Consider the following 21,858-nt stretch of genomic DNA (forward strand, 5'->3'; position numbering starts at 1 on the left):
TTCCACCTCCCCCAGCCTCTGGCCGCTACCATCTACTTTCTGTCTCTATGAGTGTGACTCCTCTGGGGACCTCATATAAGTGGAATCAGATAGTATTTGTCCTTTTTTGTCTGACTTATTTCACTCAGCACAATGTCCTCAAGTTTCATCCGTGTTGTAGCGTACGTCAGAATTTCCTTCCTTTTTAAGGCTGAATAATATTACATTGTATAGGTGGACCACATTTTGTTTATCCATTTCTCCATCCATGGACCTGTTTCCACCTTTGGCATTTGTGAATAATGCTGGTAATGAACTTGGGTGTACAAATATCTCCTCTAGCCCCTGCTTTCAACTCTTTTGGATGAATACCCAGAAGTGGGATTGCTGGATCATGTGGCAACTCTCTTTTTAGTTTTCTGAGGACCCTCGGTACTGTTCTCCACACTGGCTGCACCAGTGTACATTTCCACCCGCAGTGCACCAGGGCCCCAGTTTCTCAACCAACACAACACCCTGCGTGTGAGGTCGGTTCGATTTGCGTTTTCCTGATGACAAGTGATGTTGAGCATCTTTTCATGTGCTTGTTGGCTATTCTTATTTTTTTAACATCTGTGTAGTAGTATGTGTAGAAACCGTGATTTATTTCATTAATGTCCTGGTTAAACAAACCTCCTCAGTTACTCTTAAAAACAAACTGCATTGGCCCTGCCTGTACAAGCGTGTGACCAGTTCTGTTCCGCTGCCGCACGCCGTCCACCCCCACTGCAGTCCTCCGTAAGGGGCAGCCGCCACCCCTCGGGGCTCACCGGGTTCCCCGGAACGCTCCGCGAGAACAGTCCGTAAACGGGGTCTTCAGCGCTGCTGCAGCTCCGGGAGCGGCCCCACAGCGCGCACCGGGTCAGAGCGGAGCTGACTTCACATCAGCACCGACACCGCCCACCTTCCCCGCCCGCGGGATTCAGGTGCGGGCACAGCGGAGCAGGACGGAGGGCGACCCGGCCCCGCACCCGGACCGGGCCGGGCCCTCAGGCCCCGGGACAGAGTCCTACTCCGCTAGGGCGGGGCCTCGGCGCGCGGGGCGGGGCGGTCTGAAGGCGAGGGCAGAGCCAAGGCGGGGCGGGGCCGACATGGGGCGGTCCAGGGGCGAGGCCTAACTGGAGGCGGGGTCGACCTCCGAGACCCCGGTTTCGGGGACCCGGGCTGGAGGCTGGGCAGTTCCGGGAGCTGGGCCGACGCGGGCGGGTCCTAGCTGGAGGCGGGGCCGACATCCGGGCGGGCGGTTCCGGGGGTGGGGGGTGGGTGGGGCTGGCTGGGCGGGGCCGAGCCTAGGTGGGCGCGGCCTCCGCCCCCGCCCCGCCCCTTCCTGCCAGTCCGCGCGGCGAGGAGGATCGGCGGCAGCGGCGGGAGCGGCGCGGGTACGCGGTGCGGGTTCGCGTGGCCGCCGGAGATGCTGGGCGTGGCGGCAGGAATGACCAACAGGTAAGGCCGCGGCGGCCGTGAACCCGCAGCCGGAGCCGGAGCCACGTCGGCGGCGCTGCCGGCCCCTCCCCGTGCGCTGGCGGACGGGCCTGCAGAGCCGGCGGCCCGAGTGGACCGCGTCCCGGCCCGGCGCTCACCACGCCCGGCGCTCGCAGCCCGGCTCGGGTTGCGAGAGGCGTCCGTGAGGGCGGGGACGTCTCAGGGCTCGAGATTTACCGAATTAGAAACGAAACTGAGACTTTAAAGGACATTGACTCATTCATTAAACGTAAAATAAGTCTGTGATCTCAACATACATAACGCATGCTTTATGAAAATAGCATTTTCCTAACGCATGCTTTATGAAAATAGCATTTTCCTGAACAAAAAATTAGTGTGACGAGAGCCCTGCTCTTACATTTTGCATATCTCCTAAATGTCTGCATTTTCCTGCCTGCTCTGCTTTCAGTCCATTGCGGTCCGTTTTGGTTGAAGTCTGAAGAAAATCTGCTCCTAACCAGACGTGTGGTTGGAAAAGGGAGCAGTAGTACTTTAATAGCTTTTCACGTAGTTGCGGTATTTTTCGTTATTACTCCAAAACTAGACAAGCTTAATGTTTCTTAAAGATTAGTTTGATGTGGAGTCTGAAGCCTTACAAGGAGGTTTTCACTCTCCATGACATTAAAATTCACCGTCTGCCCTGCAGTTGGAAGGGGCTTGTGCCCCGTTGTAACATCACCCTCATTTGGAAAATGTTGATTCACTGAGTTAGGCAGCTCTTCCAAATGTTGACACATCTCTTTATACAGCATCACTAAATAACATTTCTTAATATCACCGCTGATCTCCTTAGAAACTCTCTAAGTTTGAGAAGCTGTCAAGCTCCAGGTGGTGGATACAAGTTTTCCAACATTCTAATTTTCAGTTGAAAGCTTGATTTTTATTATAGATGGGAAACTCTTGTCAATTGTTTCCTTCAAAGTAACAGACTCACTTTGTTTAGTTTCAAGAAATGTCTGCCAAGTGCAAGTGTAAAAACCGTAGTTTGTTATTCTTTCTGGTAAAAGTGGTAGACCATGAAAAAAAGCATCTAATTCAGCCGGCACTGGATCACACTCGTGCTTTCCCTGCAGACAATCCTCTTACTGTGGTATGCAGCCCAAGTGCTTTGTTCATCACAAGAAACAGAATACGAGGTCAAAGTTCGAGATTTAATAACAGTAATTTGTATTGCTTCATCAAGGACATTCTTTTTGTTTTTTAAAAAATTTATTGAGGGCTTCCCTGGTGGCGCAGTGGTTGAGAGTCAGTCCGCCTGCCGCTGCAGGGGACACGGGTTCGTGCCCCGGTCTGGGAAGATCCCACATGCCACGGAGCGGCTGGGCCCGTGAGCCATGGCCGCTGAGCCTGTGCATCCGGAGCCAGTGCTCCGCAACGGGAGAGGCCACAACAGTGAGAGGCTCGCATACCGCCAAAAAAAAAAAAAAAAAAAAAAAATTATTGAAAATTCAATCAATACAAAATTTAACATATATGTATGATATAAAGAATAACAATACAGTGTATACAGTATGAATTAAGAGTAGAACCAAAAAAAAAAAGAGAGTATAACCCTTTCCTTTTAAGAGCCTTGGTCATCTTCTGATCCCATCCCATTCCCATCCTGAATTTTCCCTTCACAATGCCTTACTTTTCTGTGTGGTATTAAGCACGTTCATGATGTGTGGCCATCGCTGGCATCTGTCCATCTCCAGAACTCTTTTTTCTTGCAAAACTGAAACTCTGTCCATTAAACAACTTCCCATTCCCCTCTCCCTCCAGCCCCTGGCCACCCCTGTTGTATTTTCTGTCTCTGATTTAGACTATTCCAGGTTCCTCATATAAGTAGAATCATCCAGTCTTTGTCTTTTTGTGACTGGCTTATTTCACTCAATATAGTGTCCTCAGGGTTCATCCATGTTGTAGCCTGTGTTAGGATTTCCTTTCTTTTTAAGGCTGAATAATATTCCATTGTATGTTTATACCATTCGTTTATTTGTTCATCCTTCAATGGACATTTGGGTTGTTTCCACCTTTTGGCTATTGTGAATAACACTGCTATGAACATGGATGTACTTTTTGTTTGTTTGTTTTTGGTTTTTTTGGGGTACACAGGCCTCTAACTGTTGTGGTCTCTCCCGTTGTGGAGCACAGGCTCCGGACACGCAGGCCCAGCGGCCATGGCTCACGGGCCCAGCCACTCCGCGGCATGTGGGATCCTCCCGGACCGGGGCACGAACCTGCGTCCCCTGCATCGGCAGGCAGACTCTCAACCACTGCGCCACCAGGGAAGCCCGGGTGTACGTTTTTTGTTTTTTTTTTTTGTTTGTTTGTTTTTTTTCGGTATGCGGGCCTCTCACTGTTGTGGCCTCCCCCGTTGCGGAGCACAGGCTCCGGACGCGCAGGCCCAGCGGCCATGGCTCACGGGCCCAGCCGCTCCGCGGCATATGGGATCCTCCCAGACCGGGGCACGAACCCGTATCCCCTGCATCGGCAGGCGGACTCTCAACCACTGCGCCACCAGGGAGGCCCGGGGTGTACGTTTTTTAATAGAAACTTTCATTGAGAGAATTGTAGATTTACATGCAGTTGTAAGAAATAGTATAGAAAGATCCAGTGTATCCTTTACCCAGTTTCCCCCATTGATAACATTTTGCAAAATTGTAGTGCACAGTCTCAACCACAGTACTGATGGTCATACAATCCATTAATCTTATTCAGATTTCCCCAGTTTTACCTGTAGTCGTGTGTGTGTTGTGTAATTTTATCACGAGTGTGGGTGTGTGTATCCACCGAGGTCCAGATAGAGGACAGTTAGTGCCCTCACCCCAAGGGTCCCTCCTATTCCATTTTCCTCTGTGTTCTCCTCCGCCTGCTCTTTAAACCACGCATCCATTCAGCATCTCTAAAGTTTTGTTATTTCAGAAATACTGTATGAGTGGAATCATACCGTTCTTAACCTTTGGGATTGCATTTTAAACAAGTCAGCTTAATTCCCTGGAGACTCGTCCAGGCTGTTGTGTGTATTGTAGTTTCTCCTTTTATGGCTTAGTAGTCCTCCTCAGGGTGGGTGTATATAGGACAGCTTAACTGTCAAATGAGGGACAAATGAAGGACATTTGGGCTGTTTCCGGTTTTGGCTATTAATAATAAGGACATATGGACGTTTGTGGACAGGTTTTTGGTGTCACCATAAGCGTCCCTTTCTCTGGAATAATTGTCCAAGAGAGCAGTGGCCGGGTGCGTGGTGATTCCATGTTTAGCTTTCTCAGGAGCATAGACTTTCCCAGAGTGGCTGGGGCAACACCGCTTTCATCAGGGACACTGAGAAGGGAAAGGGGTGTTCTTTCCCTGCAGGTGCCTGGGGGTGAGGCGCTGGGTCCCATCACCGCTGCCCCTGCCTTGATTGGTGCTGGGGGCTGGCATTGGGCCCACGGCTGCCTTTGCACTATCAGTGAGAGTGCCAGCACCATGTGGGGTGCTCAGCATCCTTCCGGGGCTTCTTAGCATTATTATGAAAACAGTTTTCATCCCCAGGCTTCTTGAAAAGGTCTGGGGACCCTCCAGGGTTTCGAGATCACCCTTTGAGAGCCACTGTTAACATAACCTGAAATCATGAGGGAAATGCAGATATTTGGAATATTTAAAAAGGGAAATCTACAAAGAGTTTTCTTAGAAATGTGTGGCAAATGCTTGTTGTAGTGAGTGCTTTCTAGTTGGAGGCAGTTTTAGTGGGACTTGAAGAACCACTAGGGGAAAAGCAACTTTTGCCCTGAAGGATTTTTCCGGGCACGATGCCAGCGTGTTATGAAAAGGGAAGGTGTCCTGACAGTGAGGGTCTTCGTAGGTCTTCAGTGCTCTCTGCCTGTTTGTGCGCTGCGGAAATTGAGCACTTAGTTTAAGGAAACTAATGAAAACTTGGTAGTAGGAAAGATGCCTCAGTTCTGGTTGCCGTGTGCCCTGCAGGCCTAGGACTGTCAGGACTGCTGTCTTGACTATTCATCGTCCCCCCTTTCCTTTGGGGTGACCCTGAACCACTCCTGGACGCTCTTTCTCCTGCTGGATGTGGGTGCAGTGAGTGGCCTTCCCTTTCCTCCCCGAGGGGACCTTCCTGCCCTCCTCAGGGTCCGGGGGCCTGCAGTGGGGAAGGCAGATCTAGGTCGGTGATGGAAGCACAGAGCTTTACCCCAGGAGCCTCTGTTTTCAGTAATCTTGTGTCTGTTCCTCAGAAGATCATGTAAATAAACCTCAGCGTAGGTCACGTTCTCAACTAGGGCTGCACTTAAATAGAAGGAAAAGCATCTCAAACTGCTGGTCGATTTTACATTTCTCGTTAATTGTGCTTTAAGCTGTGGTTTCCTGCCTACAGAAATGACATCTACATTACATGCTGGCCCGTGGCCAGGTTGTCTTCCAAAAACTTTAATTTTAAGATACTAGAGAAGTGAGAGCTGGGGTGCCCATTGCCACGTTCTGTGGACCCTCCAGCAGCTGTGGTTTTACCCCTTGTGCGACGACCATTCATCTCTCGTTTCACCTCATCAGACGTTCGCACACAGGGGCTCACGGGAGAGGGGGTCACGTTCCTGCATCCTTTTCACGTCGGAGCATACTTTTTGCCTTGATGAGTCCACAGTGACACTCTGTGTGTGGGTTGGAAGGTGCAGACACAGCTAGCCGTGGCCAGTGCATCCTGTGGAAGGGGAGGGACGCAGAGGGTGGAGGGTGGGCTTGGGCTGGGACACGCAGGAGCGACGTAGCTCACCTGAGGTCACGTAGGGCCCCATTCGGCAGTAAGAAAGAATTCAGAAAGATCCAGTGTATCCTTTACCCCGTTTCCCCATGGCTAACATTTTGCAAAATGGTGGTGCGCGATCCAAGCCACAGTATCAACGGTCATGCAGTCCCTCGATCTCACTCGGATTTCCCCGGTTTTACCTGCGGTCCTGACCCTGGGACATCCCCATAGGCTGCAGACGCCCAGGTGAGACCTTGTCTGGTGTATCTGAGCCCCATGAACATGGTAATTCTGGAAACGTCTGGATGAAGTATTAGATGTTGCCCCAGAGCTAGTGTATCACAAAGGTCCCGGATATCAACCTCTTTGAAGTGGATTCCTTTTGTGAAGCGCATCCTTGGGGACTTGGGGTTCTGAGGCCCTCGTGCTGGTGATGGTGGCTCTTCGTCCCCGGAGGCCTGGGTCTCCTCTCCACCCCGTGCGCTGTCCCCACAGGGCCAGCCCGAGAGGCCTTCCTGTTGGTGGGCTCCTCTGCTGGTGCATCTGTTAGACAAGTCTGACCATCCGTTTAGACAGACCGAGAGGTATTTCTCACGGGGAGAGTGGTAGTCCTTGTGTCGTGTTTCGTGTGTCTGTTTCGACTCCTGAGGCCGGCGCGTTGCCAAGCAGCACAGGGCCCGCCTGGGGGGGCGTGTGGGCACAGCTGGTGGTGGCACTGGGCCATTGGTGGATCCTTCTCCTTCTCGACATGGTGGATGGATGCGGCATGTGGTTCTCAGGTGCCAGGTGGGTGTGGCTGCGGAGATTCCCAGGCGGATGGGATGTGGTCCCAGCTCATGAGAATCTTTCAGTTTGTTGTCATTCATGTCGGTTCCAGATTCTCCTAAAGCATCACGTGGGTCATGTCCCCCCTCTTCTCAGAATGTTGAGAAGACTCCCGATTGCCTGTCAAATAAGGGCCAAACTCCCGCGCCTGGAGTTCAGGCTGTTTGTCACCTTCCAGCCTGTCACAGGCCCCTTGGTTCTGAAAACATCTGGTGCTCTCCCATCGCAGGGCCTCTGTCCACGCGGCTCTCTTGGGCTGGAAAACCTTCCTCTCCTGTGTCTTGTTTGCAGTCGGGGCAGGGTTGCCTCTGGCCCCTGGATACTGAGTTCGTGCAACGTGGACTGAGGTTGTGTGCTGGGGGCTCAGGGCTCAGAGCTTGTGTCTTTCCTCCCAAAGCACTTTGGCTTCTTTTCGGGTAGTTATCAACTTCTGTTTTATGTTATAGTTACTCGTATAGATATCTAATCTTTTCTGCCAAATTGTAGGCTCTGGAAGTAAAGGAACATCTTCATCATGTTTGTTAGACGTCCAAGAAAAAACAAACGGGATTGAAATGAGCTTTATTTCTCCTTTTATTCCTTCATTCATTAGTGAGTTGAAGAGTCCAGAGCCAGCTCTTCTGAGTGTCTGTGACAGTGCTTGAATAAACTCGCAGAACGTGGGCTAAGACGAGATGGCCTTCACATGTGGTTTAACTTAACTCTGCAGGCAGAGGCCCAGCATCCACGGACCACTGGGAAGAAGTTCAAATGATGTCATCCCTGTTTAGATTATTTCATTTCATGGCTAGGCCCCTCTTTTGGAAACTTTCTTAGTAATAACCATCTTTTATTAATGACCTGCGATGACACAAGTACTTTAAAGGAGTTAAACATCTGTTTCAAAAATCTGACACGACTGCACTTTGAGGCAGGATTTTTATGCCCATTTTACAGATGAGGAAACAGCACAGGAGGTTGGGAAGTCCCCGCGTCACAGGGACAGGGTGAGATGAGCCGAGGTTGATGCTGAGCTTTGCCCCCTCCCCGTGTCCCCTCCTGTTCAGGCGAGGCTGTGGCTCCCACTTCTCCTCGCTTTCAAGGCGTCCTCTTTGTGTGGTTAATAGTTGCTCCCCGAGCATGGCAGCCGCGAGGGAGCTACATCATCTCACTGCCGGACGGTCCTTCTTTCTGAACTTGGAGGGTGCCGGATCTCACTCTGGAGGCCCAGCCGAGAACGTGTCAGGTGAGATCACGTTCTTCACTTACATTTGGTGTCTGTGTGTGTGTGTTTGTTTTCATTTTGAGCTCCTGGCTGTGCTGCGCATGTGGTGGTGACCTTGACAAATCTGGGGACCGACGTTCCAGTTCAGTGCAGGTCTGTCCTGTGCGCTGTCCGGTACTGTCAGCCGGGGGGGGTGTGGTTACGATGCAGTGTGGAGCTCGTTGTCTGTCTTGTGTGGGGGTTATTTGTGTCCAGGTACCAGAGGAGAAGTTAAAAAAGTCTTTGCGAAATTAAAGGAGGAACTGATCATTTGTCACCAGTTATTATAGCTTTGCTGTCATTTATGTAAGACATGGGCCCCAGGCAGTGTCTCTTGAGCCCCTCAGGAGGTAGGGACATGCCAGCCTTCAATCGGGAGCCCGGTTTACTTGGCACGTCACGGGGGAGAGTCAGGAACCGGGTAGAGCCACTCCTGAAACGTGGGCTGCAGAGCTCCCCGCATGGGAGTCGTGCCAGTGCAGATTGGCCAGCCTTATCCCCTGCTTCTGGGGAAGAATGTCATGAAGTCTGTACTTTTAAACTTGTTTTATTTTTAATTAAAAAATTTTTTTTAATGTTTTGGCTGTGCTGTGCAGCATGCGGGATCTTAGTTCCCGGACCAGGGATCGAACCAGTGCCCCCTGCAGTGGCAGCGAGGAGTCTTAACCACTGGACCACCAAGGAAACCCCTAAACTTTTTTTAGTGGAGAGTTCAGACATAAACACAAAAAGTAGAATAATGTGTCCCCATGTCCTACCTTAGCTTTAGTCCTCACTGCTTGGCGTGACCTCACCTGTGACCGAGGCCCAGTCCTGTCCCTCTGCTCTGCCCTGTGTCGTATCCTAGAGATTTTATTTATTTAATTTTATTTTTTGGCCTCGCAGCATGTGGGATCTTAGTTCCCTGACCGGGGATCAATCCCGCACCCCCAGCAGTGGAAGCAAGGATTCTTAACCACTGGACCGCCAGAGAAGTTCCTAGAGATTTTAATAGGTATCCTAAGATGGTAAGGACTCTTCTAGAAAAGATTTTTAAACATAACTACAACATCATTATCCCACCTGAAAAAGATTAGTACTATTTCCTGTATATCATCAACTACCCAGTTAGTGTTCAATTCTCGTTTTATCTCAGACATTCACTTTATAGTTTTTTCTGAATTGGGATCTAAATAAGGTTCATACCTTTTGAGAGCTTGATAAGTCTTTCAGTTTCTTTTAACATATAGGTACCCCTTCCATCTTTTTTTTCCCCCCTTCCTGTTCTTGTGATTTTTTTTGTTGAAGAAACAGGTTCCTTGTTTTGAAGAATTTCCTACAGTCTGGATTTGGCAGGTCGCATCCTCTGGGCATAGTTTAACTTCTTTGTTTCCTATAAAGTGTATAAATTGATTGTTGGATCTAAAGAAGCAATTCTCAAACTTCTTGGCCTCACGACCACTTTCCACTCTTAAAAATTATTGAGGATCCTGAAGAGCTTCTTGATATTTGCTGTATTTGAAATTTAATCAACCTTTTGTATGTTAACATAAATATTTTGTGATTATTTTCCAAAGAAAACAAATAGTGAAGAGTGGAGTGGCTTTAAAATACTTTAGATGTATAGAGAAGAATGGCTTTAAAAATACTTTTTGGGCAGATCTCGTCAATGTCTTAATGGAAGACAGCTGGCTTTTCATCTTTTGTAATACTTCATGTCATGTAGCTTCTGGAAGACTTCACAGTGACCCGTGAGAGGAGAGTGAGAGAGGCAGTTGCTGTCTTAGTGTTGGTGTGAACGTGGCCTCGACCTGCACGTCTTCTTGGAAGCTGTGGCCCAGAAGCCTGACTGGGCTCCCACACCCGTGTCTGCATGAGGGAAGGCAGTGAGTCCTCCCGTCAGGAGGCGATGATGTTGGCAGCTGTGGATGATCAGGGCCCTCCATCAGGCCTTTTCTCTAAAGGGCCACGTGGTAGATACTGTCACCTCGGCTCAGCTGTGCTGTTGTAGCGTGAAAGCCGCTGTAGACAGCATGTAAGTAAATGGGCACAGCTGCATTCCAGTGACCTTTTAACTACAGACACTGAAATTTGAATTTCATAGAATTTTCACATGTCGCAAAGTATTAACCTTTAGATTTTTTCCCAGCATTCAAACTGTTAAGAACCTGGGAAGTATGGATCAGGTGGACATTTTCCTATTCCTCCCACTAAGCACAATAAACGCTGGACATTATGTATAAAACAAGTGTAAGACTCTGAAATGTGGGGAATTCCCTGGCAGTCCAGTGGTTAAGACTTGGTGCTTTCAATGCCGTGGGCCTGGGTTTGATCCCTGGTCGGGGAACTAAGATCCCACAAGCTGCATGACACGGCCAAAAAAAAAGTTCTGAAATGTGGTCTCTCCACAGAAGGCAAGCTGGCAGGGACCATGGGGTCTATGAACAATGGGGTGATGAGTCGTCTGGGTTTTCTTTTTACCTTCTTATCCCCGTCTTATCCCAGACTCTGGCCATCTAGAAATGCCAGCAGGTACAGACCCAAAACATGTCACAATGAAGACTGTTCTCTGTTAGACCAGGAAAGACAGTCTAACAAGAAGAAAAATGTGTAGACAGTAAATGCTCAACTTCAACCAAACACCCAAAAACAACTGTGGCCTCACCCGCACTCACGGCAGAGGAAATAGACTGGGGAACAGAGCAAAGCCTTGGGGACCTGTGGGACCTTGGATTTCTGAAAGCAGAGGAGGAAGAGCGTGGGGTGGAAAAGACCCAGAGGAAAGAATGGCTAAAGATTTCCCCAAATTGGCAAGAAACGTAAACCTACAGATTCAAGAGGCTGCACACACCACAAATAGGATAAACCCAAGAAATTTCAGGCCAAGACATATCATAATTAAGCTTCTAAAAACTAAAGACATTAAAAAAAAAAAAAAAAAAAAAACCTTGAAAGGGACTTCCCTGGTGGTCCAGTGGCTAAGAGTCTGCGCTCCCAGTGCAGGGTACCTGAGTTCAATCCCTAGTTCCCTAGTCAGGGAACTAGATCCCACATGCCGCAACTAAGAGTTCGCATGCCACAGCTAAAGATCTTGCGTGCCGCAACTAAGACCCGGTGTAGCCAAATAAATAAAGAGGTAAATATTAAAGCAACAACAACAAAAACCGACCTTGAAAGCAGCCAGAGCAAATTGACACCATTCGTTTATGGGAAGGAACTGGAAAGACAACAGGTTTTCATCAGAGACTATGGAGGTTGGAGGGAAGCGGCACAGTGTTTTTAGTGTTGGACTCTTACATCTCCCCCAGAAGTGGGGGACTGAAAGGTCTTTATAAGGACCCTGCAGATCTCAGCTTCCTCTAAGCTACTGTTAGAAACACAGGCTGGCTTCTCCAGATGCAGACCGTCTGGCTGAGAACTGCAGTTGTTTGGATTTGAACTTTTGCATGGAAAGGGTGGGAAGGTATGAAGCCCCCCGGTGCCTCTGGAGCAGAGCTCAGGACAGGTCTTGGAGCCTGTGTCTGAGCTTGTCCGGGCTGTGTCTGTGCGAGCCTCACATCACAGGGGAATGTTGACCGTTGGTGATGACTTGGGCCTTAGTAACGATTGTCCTGAACCTCGTCTGTGTGTGCAGAGCTTTGGGATTTATGAAACCTTCTGTGTCATCCCCCAGTCCCTACCTTGACAGCCCCATTTGTGATTCATCCGCCCCTCCCTTCCCCCAGTTCCCCAGAAGAAATGTGTTCTGAGAACTGTTTGAAATTAGGACACACCTTTTTCTTTTGTGTCTTCAGGTTTTTACATATCCTGTTTCCCAACATTTTGTGCCTTGTGAGGTGTTCCCAGTCCTCTGGGTTCGTTTCTGGAGTGATCTTTTCCGTGCTGCCTTGGCAGTCCAGCCCTGTGGCTCCCCCTCCTCCCTCCCCAGCCCCGCTGCCAGCCCCAGGCACCATGACCCCAATGGTATAAAACCTGCCACGTCGCTTGTGAGGGGTGATTCCCCAGAGCTCCACCCTACACCCCACTCCCTTCAGAGGTGGTTTTTCTCAGTTCAGCCTGTGTCCCAGGATCTAGCGACAATGCCTGGCACCTCTTAGATGCTCAGTAAGTAGGTGAATGACTAATAAGAATAAATACGAACATCCTTACTTTCTCATGAAGAATCGGAGATTTGGGAATTTGAAAGATGCGGTCAGGATAGGAAGCTGACCCAGGAAGGAGCTGGAGCTTGAATTCTGGTGACTTGATTCCAGGGATGTTGGTTTTTCCAGCTGGAGCACCGGCCCATTGGCGCTCCTGTACCCCGGCCAGCTCCATGTTACGGGGATGAAAAGAGCTGTGCGATCAGATGTTACCATGGGAAAGAGCCTGTGCTCAGACCCCAGCTTTGCGCTCACCCGCTGGGGGTGGCCCGGCTCGCCTCTGCCTCGGGTGCGGAGCAAAGGGAATAGCGCTGGTCTCACGTGCTGGTCACGGAGTTAGACCAGTTTCCACGTGTGAGACATCCAGAACGAATGGGGCCCCGCACATCACGCACCCTCCATGCTGGTTGTCAGGAAAGAGGGAGGAGAGGAGGTTTCCTGAACACGGGTGAACACATGAGAACTCTGAGCTCACAGGCCTGGGGGCCGCGTTTTGCGTACTTCCCACCCAGATGGTTAACTCCTTAGGGTTCGGCTGATGTCGTGATGCTGCAGTTGAAGGCATTTCCTGTCTTAGCTGCCGCGCTTTTGAGAAGAGAAGCTTCCTCTTCCTCCGTGACGACTTGGTAACCCAGTGTAACCAGGTGACAGATGGTGCGCACTGTCAGGTGACTCGGTCCAGGCCCCTGTCCATGGCTGCTGCTGCCCCACACTTGCCCCCTGAGCCTCGTGCTGCACGGGAGCCCTGCACTCGGACGAGCACGTGGTTGTGGTGCCCGATCGTCGTGCTCCTGTTCCAAGAGGGCTCGCTTGGGGCCGAGACCCGTGCTCTGAGCCGTGCGCCTTCCCTCGGTGGGGGTGGGTCTCCTCCAGTAGCTCATGAGCCCCTGAGCCTGCCCAGGAGGTTGACCCCGGCCAGGTCCAGGTCCAGGCGGTGGCCCTGCGGGCGGGGCTTCTGTGGGAATTGCTGGCGTCCTGCCGCCTCCACCGCCTCCACCGGAGGACAGCCGGGGAGGGGCGGGATGTGGTGACGTCAGTCGAGGATGTCTCTCTCGAATCTTTGGAACGTGATGGGGAGATCAGCAGCCGCTGCCTCGAGTGCCTGGACGCCCTCTAGGGCAGTCGTGCTGTCAGTACTGGGCTCACAGAGGCAGATGCAGAAACGTAAAAACGACCCCTGCTAATCAGTAATGAGCCCATAATTAAAGAAGGGACCTCTGGCGTCTGGCTTATGCCTTCCTTGCAGCTTGGATTTATTTTTCAGAGGTTTGAATATAGGTTAAAATTGAGCCTGACTCCTCAGGCTTGAGCTGAATGCCTCTTTCTGATATTCTAATGGGAAATTTTACAACAAAATAAATATTCATTCACTACTTTCAAATTTTCTCTTTCGGAGAGAGTGTGGTAAAATGGTGTCCAAAACATCACAGTTTAAGGTCATTGCCCGCATTAGAATACCCCAATTCCCTTGGGTCCTAATGGATTGCTGTCAGAACTGTTCTTTCTGTGAAGCACGGTGTAGATTTTGTCACCATGAGACATGTGTCAGGGATGAGAGAGTAGTCTTCATTAGAATCTGGAGGTGGAGTAATTCATCCACCAAACGAGCAGCCTTTGTTTTTGGAGTGTGGGTAGTGATGTTTTTGTAGAAGCCAAGGATCCTTGGCTTTACAGGGAACATGGCTGAGACTAGTTTTCTGTTTTCAAAAGAGTCTATTTCCCTGGTAGCACAGTGGTTAGGAGTCCGCCTGCCAATGCTGGGGACACGGGTTCGAGCCCTGGTCCGGTAAGATCATGCTGCAGAGCAACTAAGCCCGTGCGCCACAACTACTGAGTCTGCACTCTAGAGCCTGTGAGCCACAATTACTGACCCCCGTGCCACAACTACTGAAGCCCGCGCGCCTAGAGCCCGTGCTCCACAACAAGAGAAGCCACTGCACTGAAAAGGCCGCGCAACGCAACAAAGAGTAGCTCCCGCTTGCCGCAACTAGAGAAAGCCTGCGTGCAACAACGAAGACCCAACGCAGCCAAGAATAAATAAATTAAAAAAAAAAATGAGTCTAAGATAGTAGGAGCTTCAGCTCCGACTAGAATCTGGAAAGTTCTGTTAGCACTTAGCCGGTTTCGGGTGATTGAGTATATTTACATGATTAAGGATGATGATGAAAAAAATATGTTTAAAAAATTTTTAAAGATATATGTATAGGACACTAGGTTATCTGTTTTATAAGACAGACCAGAATTACAATGATGTAACTTTGAAGTGGGTGCCAGGCTAATGTCTGAGATAATTTAATGGTGGTTCTGGACTTAATGTCCTTTTTTTTTTTAAATGCTGGCTTCCTCGCATCAGGAAATGAGAGCACTTTTTGTCTCTTGGGCATTTGCCAGATTTGCACAAAGCAGAAGGCATCTGCAGATGTCTGTTTAAGGCAGTTTCTTTGTGCTTTTAACAGAATGTGTTAGCGTGGGTACTTATGCGTATGTAAGCTACGTGATTTCTGCTTCCCTGTGTTAGAACTGGGCTTTCCAGCCTTTGTCAGGTGCTTTCCCCTCTCTCGTGTTACTGGTGATGACAAAGGACATCGGTGAAGTTTAGAAAGCGGTGCTTAATTTTATTATATAGCTGTCTATTGAATTTGACAGCAGACAAAAAAGTCCCAGCGATTCCTCAAAATTTTAGAGGTCTGTTTTTTCCCACAAAGGTCATTTGAGGACCGTGAGACCAGACTTAAAAAGAAGCGTTTTCCCAGCTTGAGCCCTTTTGATTTTTAAAATAAAGAAACACCCACATCTCTTTCTGATAATACGTTTGGTCATTTAGATGCTTTCTATGAAGGAAGTTGTGGTGATAGTTTCTGGAACGTGAAGGCTGCAGCAGACAGATTAAGTGAGTGATGGGAAAGCCAAGGATACAGGGCTTGGGAACTTTTTAGAAATGAAGCTTTGTTTTACGCAGTCTTGGTTAATCATGCCTCCCAGGAGGAAGCATTGCTAGAGATTAGCTAAACAAATGGGATGAAAGTCAAAATTTGAGGTTGGATTTGTTAGATAAATTTTGATTAAAGGGCTTAAGTTGTAAGAATGCAACATTGTCCCACAAAAAGCTGCTGATGCTTTTTGGGATACCTGTGTATCCCACGCCCAAGTGACAATGCAGAGCACACAGGAGGCACTCAGTAAGTGCTTGTCAAAGGAATAAATAATGGTGTCATATGTTTTATTTGGTATGTATGGGGTTTGGCCTAGTGAGGTAGAGCTCTTTAAATGTTGCCGTATAACATTAACAATGTTAATGTTATAACAATAACACGTGAGTAAATGCTAATAAAGATGCCTTCAGTCAGCATTAAAATAGATTTGAAGGCTTATTTCAACTCCATGTAATTTCAGTAATTCTGTGCAGCATTTCAGTACTTCTTCTCTCCCTCGGGATTAGAGCAGGAACAGTTCTCGGACACGGGAAGATGCCGTTCTGCGCCAGTGAGGCTTCCAGGTGAATGGGTGAAATCTTCTGGATCAAACATGAACATTTTTTCTTGTGAACTTCTTCAGTTTTCCGTATTAATATATAGCTTCAATACCATTAATCAAAATTCCAGGTGGGAGCCATCTGGTAAAATTGATAGAATTATCCTGACGTTTCTTTCTTTGGAGGAATAAAGGGGCGAGAATAACAGAAAGCTGGTTACTGCAGGGAAGAATGTGGTGGTGGTGGGGGGGACATGAGCCGTGTTGGCTGTTTATACATCATAGGTCATCACACAAGCTCTGTGATAATGAGTTTTTCAGGGGGAAAGAGGCAAATTATTCAATTAGTGTCCCACAAATGGTGAGATCATTTGTTAGCAGTTGGGGGGGGAAAACCAGTTTATAGCTTTATAGCCTTATATTACATCAGAAGAAATTCCAGATGGATAATATTTAATAGTTACTTATAAAATTCAGCCAGATAAATGCTAAAATATAATAGAAATGTTTATTAACTTTCTCAGAATGAGAAGTACTTCTTAATTTATAAATTAAATTTATAAAATAATATTAAATTAAATTTATAAAATAATTTATAAAATAAATTAATTTATTTTTGGCTGCGTTGGGTCTTCGTTGCTGCGCGTGGGCTTTTCTCTAATTGAGGAGAGCGGGGGCTACTCCTCGTTGCGGTGCGCGGGCTTCTCATTGCGGTGGCTTCTCTTGTCGGGGAGCACGGGCTCTAGGTGTGCAGGCTTCAGTAGTTGTGGCTCACGGACTCTAGAGCACAGGCTCAGTAGTTGTGGCGCATGGGCTTAGTTGCTCTGTGGCATGTGGGATCTTTCCAGACCAGCGCTCGAACCCGTGTCTCCTGCATTGGCAGGCGGACTCTTAACCACTGCTCCACCAGGGAAGCTCCAGCAGGCGGATTCTAATCAGGAAAGTCCTAGAATGAGAAGTACTTTTTAAATTTAGAAGTTCTAGGAACAAATTACAAAAGGAAAGACATTTGAATAAGAATAAATTAAATTTCTGAAAATTACAAACAAAAAACAGACTGGGAAAAACACTTGCAACAAAAGCAACATAGAAAATGTTGGTATTATGCGTTGATCAGAATGTGAAAACCCTAGTACATGTGTAGGGGAAAGAACATGAACAGAGATACTACAACAAAAGAGAAACAAAAGAGGATATATAATTAATGTACAAAAGTACAAAAAATGTCCCAGCGTGATTAGTGATTCATCAAAGAAATAAGACATTATCAGTTGCCTCCAATATTAGCAGATCTTATTAAAAACATAATTATCTTATATCACTGGTATGAGGGTATATTTGTAAAATTTGTTAGGAAAATAATTTGGCAGTATGTATCAAGTCTGAAATGATTTATAACTTGTAATCCAGAAAATCCACTTCTGTAAATCAAACCCAAGAAAGTAATTGTAAATGTGAAGAGAATTTGATGTGAAAAGATTTTGGCAGCATTATCTATACTACAGTTTGTCCTACATTTTAATTCAATTCTGACACTATCCACCTGGAGTGTAAAATTAACCATTTTTGAGAGCACCGTTCGGTGGTATTAAATACATTCATAATGTCCCCACCATCCGTCTCCAGAACTTTCATCTTGTAAAACTGAACCTCTGTCCCCACTAAGCATCAGCTCCCCGTCCCCTCCCCCAGCCCCTGCCCCACCATCGACTTTCTGTCTCAGTGGATATCACACAGGATTTGTCCCTTTGTGTCTGGCTTATTTCACTCGACACAGTGTCCTCAAGGTTCATCCATTTTGTAGCCTGTGTCGGAATTTCTTTCCTTTTTAAGGCTCAGTAATAATCCACTGTATGTGTAGACCCACCAGTACAAGGATGACTAGAAGTGGCTTCCTTGTCTTGTTTCTGATCTTTTGGAGAAAGCATTCATCTTTTGACCATTAAGTATATCTCTTTTATTCCTAGTTTTTGGAGCGTTTTTTATCATGAAAGGCTGCTGAAATCCTTTTTCTACGCCCGTTGATAGAATCGGGGATTTTGGTTTTTGTCCTTTAGGCTGTAAATATGGTATATTACATTGATTGATTTTTGGATATTAAACCAAACTTGCATTCCTAGGGTAAATTCCACTTGATCGCGGTGTAAAATCCTTTTTAGATGTTTGCAATGTTTTATTTTTTAGGTTTCCTTAGGTTTTCATTTTTTTGTTTTTGGGTTTTTTTTTTTTTTTTTAAGGATTTTTGAGTCTGAGTTCATAATCGCTGTGTTCTATAGTTTTCTTATTTTGTGTCTGGTTTTTGGTGTCAGGGTAGCACTGGCCTCATGCGGTGAGTTAGGATGTGATCAACGCCCATTATGTCCACTGACCATGAATTCACAGCTCCTGGCGCGTTCTTCTTGTTATGGTTCTTGGGAAGGGTGCGTCTCTGGTCTTAGGGGAACCCGTGTATCTTTTTCTGTGGCTTGCTTCTTTCTCTGGTCATTTTCCTTTGCACGTTTGAGGAAGACAGTTCCGTTTCTAGAGTGTGTGAGGTGAGCCCTCGTGGCAGGACTTGTGCCTTGTTTGTAGCTGTGTCAGCCGTGCAGTGTGGACCCTTCCAGTTTGGGGCTTTCCTTTGGGAAAGTACCGTTCGTTGATGTCTGAAGTGCCCTCTTTGTTGGCCATAAAACACAGAAGGAATCGCTCCATGTTTGCAAAGGGGCACGGAGTACATGTGCTGATGGACCCCGTCCCCTTGTCAGGTGAAGGGCTCTGGGTCGTCTCTGAAGCTGAGTGACCCGTCCTGCTGTGCAGGGAAGTGCGTGGTTCTCCGCAGTCATTCTGTCTGTCCACTGGGCTCTTTCGGTTACAGACAACAGAAAGCAGCTCTGGCTAACCTAAGTCAAGAAAGGGGGTTATTGGAAAGGTTGTGAAATTGTAGATAAGAGGAAAACTAATTATTCATGTCCTGGAAAGAACCGGGGTATTAGTCACCCTGTCTTCAGATTGCCTTTCTTGGGATGAGTCCTTTCTGGCTTTTTTACCCGCTGTGTCATTGGGCTCAGGATCCTGGTGTCGGGAGCAGCGGGTCGGCCTGGCCTCAGTGGGCAGGTGTCCACCCGGGGGAGCAGGGCTTCCTCACTTGGTCTCACAGAAGGAGAACCGAGGCGTCAGCACTAGAAACGGGGGTGGATCAGGGAAAACAAATGTTTTCTGCCTGGTTGTGGTCCATCCTTTTAAAAACAAAGGTGATTCAGGCACTGTTAATCTGAGCACCAGGTGCCCAGTGGGGTCTGCAGACACAGCTGAGACTTATTCCTTTTGAAGGATTTTCCTGTATGTTAAAGAGAGAGACCCAGAGAGACAGGAGAGCAAAGTCTGCAGCCTGGGACCGAGTAGAGGTGCAGCAGGATGCCAGAGAAGGTTGGCGGGGGGGGCCTTCAGCGGCCTGAACCTTGGGAGGGACTAGTTCATACAGTAAACAGTATTCGAAGGAACAGTTCTCACTAAGAAATGTTTCCAAGCCACAGACTCCAGGGGGTGCTGGGTTGATATGGTGTTGATGTCTTTCGCTCGGGGCAGCTCTGGTATCTGCGTTAGGGCTGGAGTTTATGGTTGATTTGTCACCATTGTGTGTTTTGTGCAGCCGAGGGAGAGCTGCATGGTGAGCTCCCAAGCGCCCCGGCAGCCAGCCTGACAGATACAAGACGAGGCTGTCAGATGCTGGGGCGGGGGGGCAGCAGCCTCAGCATCACCTATGACCTAACCCCGCCCTGACCCACTGAATGAGATCCTTGGGGGATTCATGGACCTATAAAAGTTTGAGACACTGCAGAGTGGGCATTGTTGCTTGCCTAGCAGCATCCATTCCCTGTGTTTTTCTTTTTTGTTTGTTTTTTTTGTTTTTTGTTTTTTGTTTTCTCAGTGCCCTTTGTAATAATGGTAGTAATGAACCTGCAGATGATTAAATGGTAGTCCTCGTTCCCCCCTGGCAGCCATCCTGCGACCATGAAGGGATCAGCCTTGAGACAAATCTGGCACGAAGCTGTCAGAACTGAGGATGGAAGGAACCTGGATTTGTGAGCTTCTGATCTGTCCTGGGCCTGGGTCTCTCCCAACCCTGATCTCCCAATTATGTGTGATAAATTTCTCATAGTGTACACCAGTTTGACTTTGGGTGTTTTTGTTCCTTGCAGCTGAAAGCATCCTAATGCATCCAGACGTGGAAATGGGTGCTGGACACACAAGGTGTTGTATGTGCCCATCCTCTGTAAAATACCTACTTTTGCAGATGGTCACAGGTTTTTCTCTTAGTCTTATGAATAATGCTTTTACCCCCGGATGATCATTAAATTGTTCAGTTGAAGGTTGGTGGAGAGAGGGGGAGTAAGAAGAACGAGAAGGCTGTCCAGAGAGGGGGCGAGCCCTGGGCTGCAGAGCCCGCTGGCTGGGGAGCTGATCCGTGCTTTGCCCTGATGTGGTGTTTGGACCTCAGTTTTTCATTTGTAAAATGGAAAGAATAATAATGAAATGGTGGAGGTGAAAACGCTTTGAAAACTGGACTCCTTTTTTTCCCCAGTTTAGTTCTCATTTCTAATTGCTTTTGTTTTTTCCTTATGGTGCTAAAACATACATAATGTAAAATTTACCATTTAACCACTTTTAAGTGTACAGTTCAGAACTGTTAAGTTCGTCAGATTTTTTCAGCAGAAACCTTACAGGCCAGAAGGGAGTGGCTTGACGTATTTGAAGTGATGAAAGGAAAGACCTTCCAAGCAAGAATTCTTTACTCAGCTCGGTTATCATTTGGATTTGTGGGAGAGATAAAGAGTTTTCCAGACGCAAGAGCTGAAGGAGTTCATCAGCACTACACTGACCTTGTAGGAAATGTTAAAGGGACTTCTTTAAGCTGAGAAGAAAGGGCACCGACAACCTAAGTGTCCATCGACAGATGAATGGATAAAGAAGTTGTGGTGTGTATGCAGTGGAATATTACTCAGCCATAAAAAAGAATGAAATAATGTCATTTGCAGCAACAAGGATGGATCTAGATGGTGTCATGACCTTGTAGGAAATGTTAAAGGGACTTCTTTAAGCTGAGAAGAAAGGGCACCAACAACCTAAGTGTCCATCGACGGATGGATGGATAAAGAAGATGTGGTATGTATGCAGTGGAATATTACTCAGCCATAAAAAGAATGAAATAATGTCATTTGCAGCAACAAGGATGGATCTGGAGGGTGTCATGCTAAGTGAAATAAGTCACACAGAAAGACAAATGATCTCACTTAACGTGGAATCTAAAAAAAACAAAAAACAAACCATCAAACAAAACGAAACTCACGGATACAGAGAACAGATTGGTGGTTGCCAGAAGTGGGGAGCGGGGGTGGGCAAAGTGGGTGAAGGGGGTCAAAAGGTACAGACTTGCACTTAGGAAATACATACGTCCCATGGTGACTATAGTTAATAATGGTGTTCTGTGTATTTGAACGCTGCTAAGAGAGTCGATCTTGAAAGTCCTCATCACAAGAAAGAAAACTTTGTAACTTTGTATGGTGATGGATGGTAACTAGATTTATTGTGGAGATCAATTCTCAGTGTAGACGAATGTCAAACCGTTATGTTGTAAACCTGAATCGAAAATAATGTTATATGTCAACTATACTACAACTAAAAAAACCCCCAAACGTGTGCAGCCATCACCACTATTTCCAGAACTTTTTTATCATCCCAAACAAACCCTGTCCCTGTTAAATGCTAACTCCTGTGCCCCTGCCTCTCGCCACTGGGGGCTCCGTCCTACTTTCTGTCTGTACGAATCTGATGACTCTGGAGAATTCGTGTAAGTGGAGTCCCACAGGATCTGTCTTTTAGTGTCTGGCTTATGTCACTGAGCACAATGTCCTCCAGGCTCGTCACGTCGTAGCAGGTGTCAGGATTTCCTTCCTTCTATAGCTGAACTACATTCCATTGTATGTATGGATCTCATTTTGTTT

At 47.5% G+C, this 21,858-nt stretch overlaps 1 protein-coding gene across 4 annotated transcripts in view; it reads left to right on the forward strand.

The window, feature by feature from the left end:
• Nucleotides 1-1,373: 1,373 nt before the first annotated feature.
• Nucleotides 1,374-21,858, forward strand: part of LIMS1 (LIM zinc finger domain containing 1) — a 101,142-nt gene continuing 80,657 nt past the window's right edge. For 2 of the 4 annotated variants that reach the window (XM_082643095.1, XM_082643100.1), the window contains exon 1: nucleotides 1,374-1,461. In XM_082643095.1, the coding sequence (XP_082499221.1) occupies nucleotides 1,430-1,461 (32 nt within the window). In that variant the 5' untranslated portion in view covers nucleotides 1,374-1,429. Of the gene's footprint in view, nucleotides 1,462-8,148; nucleotides 8,268-21,858 lie in introns of all 4 variants that reach the window. The other 2 variants (XM_082643098.1, XM_082643097.1) reach the window with 2 other exon arrangements.

The sequence above is a fragment of the Mesoplodon mirus genome (assembly GCF_964341445.2).
Source record: "Mesoplodon mirus genome assembly, chromosome: 14".
In the NCBI taxonomy this organism is placed as follows: Eukaryota; Metazoa; Chordata; class Mammalia; order Artiodactyla; family Ziphiidae; genus Mesoplodon; species Mesoplodon mirus.